The sequence below is a fragment of the Apium graveolens genome, chromosome 4 (genome assembly GCF_009905375.1).
Source record: "Apium graveolens cultivar Ventura chromosome 4, ASM990537v1, whole genome shotgun sequence".
Lineage (NCBI taxonomy): Eukaryota > Viridiplantae > Streptophyta > Magnoliopsida > Apiales > Apiaceae > Apium > Apium graveolens.
In genome coordinates, this window is record NC_133650.1 from 135,970,992 (window position 1) to 135,975,348 (window position 4,357).

Below are 4,357 nucleotides of genomic sequence, written 5' to 3' on the forward strand. Positions count from 1 at the left end.
CACATAATAATTACATAATAATTATTTATTAATAAAAATAATTACACGATATTTCCCGGTTGTTACAATTATAATCAGTTTTTATCATTAATATAAAAATTGTTCTTGCCTGTTGGATTCCTTAATTCGAATCGACTATTTAACTGTATTCACCCCCTCTACAATTGATTTAAGACCGAACATAAAAACGAGGAATACATATAATAATAATAAATCTATTACAAATCAAAATTGAAATAAATATATATATTAAAATACATTATAGGTTATATTTATTATATTTATTATATTATTCTTTTATAATATTTAATAATCCGTATAATTAACACAATAGGTAATTAATTAAGAAATTGAATTACAATTAGATATTCTTAAATGATATAAAATAATGTTAAAAGTGTTATATATATTATACAAGCAACAATTATACTAATAAAAATAAATATAGGTAAGAATCAACAAATTATTTGTTAATTGGGGTTAAAATAGTTTCATTTTCTTAAAAAAAAATTGGAATGGTTAAGTTTAATTTAAAATATTTTTGAATAGATAATTTATAATTTTTATTTTATAAAATAAGGAACACATTTAGATTAAATTTAGGTATAAAATATTATATATTTTTTTGTTTCATTTTGTAAAATAAGATAATTATTGATTGTCTTTTAAAAATTATAATAATAATAATAATAGTAATAAATTTATTACAATTCAAAATTAAAATATAAATATAATAGAATACATCTAAAAGTACTGTGACAATTGATTAGTAAAAAAAAGGTACTGTGACGATGTAAAATATTTTTTTTCAGAATCATTACTAAAATAGAAAAAATTATAAAATATTGTTACAAACACGGTAAGATGAAATCCCAAACAATTTTTTAAAATTTGATCAAAATCCTGAAAAGAAAATATATAATAAAAGAAAAATAATCACGTAAATATATTATGTGATATGATTAAAATATTTTTCTTACAAATTTATAATATGAAAAAATCAGACATATGTTCTATTTAGGATATGAGGGTAAAATATAAAAATATAATAATAACTATATAAATACAAAAAGCATAATTTTTTGAAAAATATATTATTTTCAAAAAACATAAAATTTGTTTAGAAAATAAAATTATTATATTAAAATATTGATAATCATGGGCTAGTAAAAGGATAATGATATTGAGAGGAGAGTGATTCTGTATACACGTCATTCTGCGGCCGTTTGGGTGAGTAATTCCGATTCCGGACGACTGCTAAAAATAGAAACATATATTTGATGCAGTTATGAGGGATAAAAACATCGCACTCGCCAACAGAGGACATCAGGCGACATGACAATATATATAGCACCACTTAGCCTTGAACATGATGAATACATTTCATTTTGTCATGGCCACCACCACACACACTACACCTCTTCTAGCAGACATCGTTAACGGCGTTGTTGACTACAAAAATCGACCAGTTTATCGATCTAAATCCGGTGGATGGAGATCTGCTTCACTTCTCATAGGTAAAAATTTGTTCCAACATTGAGGGCTTTTCACATTTGTACCAATTAAAGCATTTCTCGATTTGAAATGGCAGGAGTTGGAATTGCTGAGAGTTTGGCATATTTCGGAATAAGTATGAATCTAATTACATTTCTTACCGGTCCGTTGGATCAGTCCACAGTCACTGCCGCAGCTAATGTTAACGCTTGGTACGGAGCCGCGTCGCTTCTTCCGCTTCTAGGTGCTTTTGTTGCTGATTCCTTTTTGGGACGATACCGCACTGTTATTATTTCTTCACTCATTTACATTCTGGTGTGTTTTCTTATTCACACTTGCCTTTAAACAATTTCTTTTGCATCTTAATTGAATCTGCTCTTGCAGGGGCTTGGACTGTTGACACTTTCAGCTGTTTTTACTTCTTTGGATTCTACAGACTCTCCTCCAAAGCTCCAAATTATGTTGTTTTTCTTCTCCCTATATCTAGTAGCACTAGCACAAGGAGGACACAAACCTTGTGTTCATGCTTTTGGTGCTGACCAATTTGATGCTCATCATCCAGAGGAGTGCCAATCTAAGAGCTCATTCTTTAATTGGTGGTTCTTTTGCGTTTCTTCTGCTACTACTGTGAGTCTTGTAGTTCTAATATATATACAGGACAACCTCGGTTGGGTGCTCGGGTTTGGAATTCCTTGTATTTCTATGGGAATTTCTCTAATCCTGTACTTGCTTGGAACAAAAACCTTTAGATATAGCATCAGTGACAATCAGAAAAGCCCTTTCACTAGAATTGGTCGAGTATTTGTCAAAGCAATTAAGAATTGGAGAATCACCTTTTCACAAGAAATCTTTGACGAGGAAGTTCCGGGAACTTCACATCATCAGAGTTTTCAACAATTTAAGTATGAAAAACATTTTTTTTTAGGTTCCCAGCTGGGTTGTAAAATCAAAGTACTTGTGTTTCTAATAATTTTTTTTCTTTCCTTTAGGTTTCTTAATAAAGCTTTGCTCTGTCCTGATGGTTCAAATAATGATGCAAATATCTGTAGCATGAATGATGTTGAAGAGGCAAAAGCAGTTCTGAGGCTGGTTCCTATATGGGCTTCCTGTTTAGTATGTTCTGCTGTGTTTTCACAGTTACGAACTTTCTTCACTAAGCAAGGAGTGACTATGAACAGAACTATCGGATCAGATTTTGAGATCCCGCCTGCTGCCTTCCTAATTTTTGGTGCACTTCCCATCATAATCATTATTCCCATCTATGACCGTATTCTTGTTCCTTGTGCTCGAGCTATAACCGAGAGACATTCTGGAATAACAATGCTTCAAAGAATTGGAGTTGGTATAGGTTTCTCCATCATTTCTATGGTTATTGCAGCTCTGGTGGAGATGAAAAGACTCCAAACTGCTCGCGACTATGGGCTGGTTGATAAACCTGAAGTTACAATTCCAATGGACATCTGGTGGCTAATCCCACAGTATGTTTTATGTGGTACTGCTGATGTGTTCACAATGATTGGTCTGCAAGAATTTTTTTATGATCAGGTTCCAAGTGAACTGAAAAGTATAGGTCTTGCTCTTAATATCAGTATATTTGGTATTGGGAGTTTCCTTAGCAGCTTTCTGATATGGGTTATTGAGGAAACAACTAGGTGTAGCGGTCAAGAAGCTTGGTTTCCTGACAACTTAAATAAAGGTCATCTGGATTACTTCTATTGGATGCTGGGGGGCCTTAGTTCGGTGTCTGCTATTTTCTACTTGCATTTTGCAAGAACTTATGTTTATAGACGCAAACATACTTTCTGAGATAAGATTGATGGAATCGCAGGCATCGTTAACATTGTTCAAAAATAAGTCCATCATGGCATTAAATAATGTACTTGTACTGTGCAAGATGTGACATGTCACAGTTTTGTGAGTACAAAGCCTCCTTGCTTGTACATGCATTTTGGTGGGTGGACGAATTTGTTCTTCCTAGATACTACCCTGTTGGACCTTGGACTAAAGACTTGGAATAAAGAGCAAGAGATCCAGGATACTTAGAGGAATAATTATCTAACATTTAATAGAAGCCCTAGAGGCCAATTTATAATAGATAGCCTATTTGGGACTCTCTACAAATATAAAGGAACAACCTCATTTCAAGGATTTGGCTAATTAATAAAAAAAGATCTCCATAAAGATTAGTCTTAAATATAAAATGATATTCGAGACTTATCATTTGGCGCTAGAAGGAGGGGCTCTTTATTCTAAAATCCAATGAATTCATGAAAGAAATCGATCTGAACGAAATCATGAAAACAACAGCAGAGATCGCCACTGTTACTAAGATTCGCGACGATCAAGAGTCGCCGCAAAAGGCACCGCTACAACCAAAATGTTTGTTCCCGCCACCTGAGCAAACTGGTCATGATCAACAGCTTGATATCGTGGTCACGGATTTACAGGCGAGAAAGCGCAAGTGTAAAACAGATCAACGTCAGAGAATTCAAACCTTGACAGGCAAACAGGTGCTTTCTAGTGATCTGCGTTTGCATCTGGAAAAAGAGCGTGTGAAACTGAAGAAAACAGAAGAACCCGAAGCTCCAGTGCACTCAGATGAAGAGCTCGAGCTCATGGAGAAAAAGCTCGCCTCTTGCAGGCTAAGTTCGAACGGAAGCGTGAAATACACCGCCTCCGACGTGAGCTACATCAGACGACGTTAGCATTTCATGGGTTGGGTGAGTAGTACTATGATGATGAAGACGATGCAGAATATGAGTACGAGCCATCTGCCGAGTCGACGTATTCATAACCCCGTGAACGCCGACAGCGCACGGTACTGTTGGGTGACATCTCCCAAAGGACAGAGTCTACAGAGTCC

General features: G+C 34.2%; 1 protein-coding gene across 1 annotated transcript; it reads left to right on the forward strand.

Annotated features, from left to right (window-relative positions):
* The first annotated feature begins 1,191 nt into the window (after positions 1–1,191).
* On the forward strand, positions 1,192–3,662 carry LOC141720142 (protein NRT1/ PTR FAMILY 5.10-like). Its single transcript, XM_074522497.1, has 4 exons — positions 1,192–1,517; positions 1,592–1,809; positions 1,879–2,396; positions 2,484–3,662. The coding sequence occupies exons 1-4, from the start codon at positions 1,370–1,372 to the stop codon at positions 3,298–3,300; spliced, it is 1,701 nt and encodes a 566-aa protein (XP_074378598.1). The 5' UTR covers positions 1,192–1,369; the 3' UTR covers positions 3,301–3,662.
* Positions 3,663–4,357: the final 695 nt, after the last annotated feature.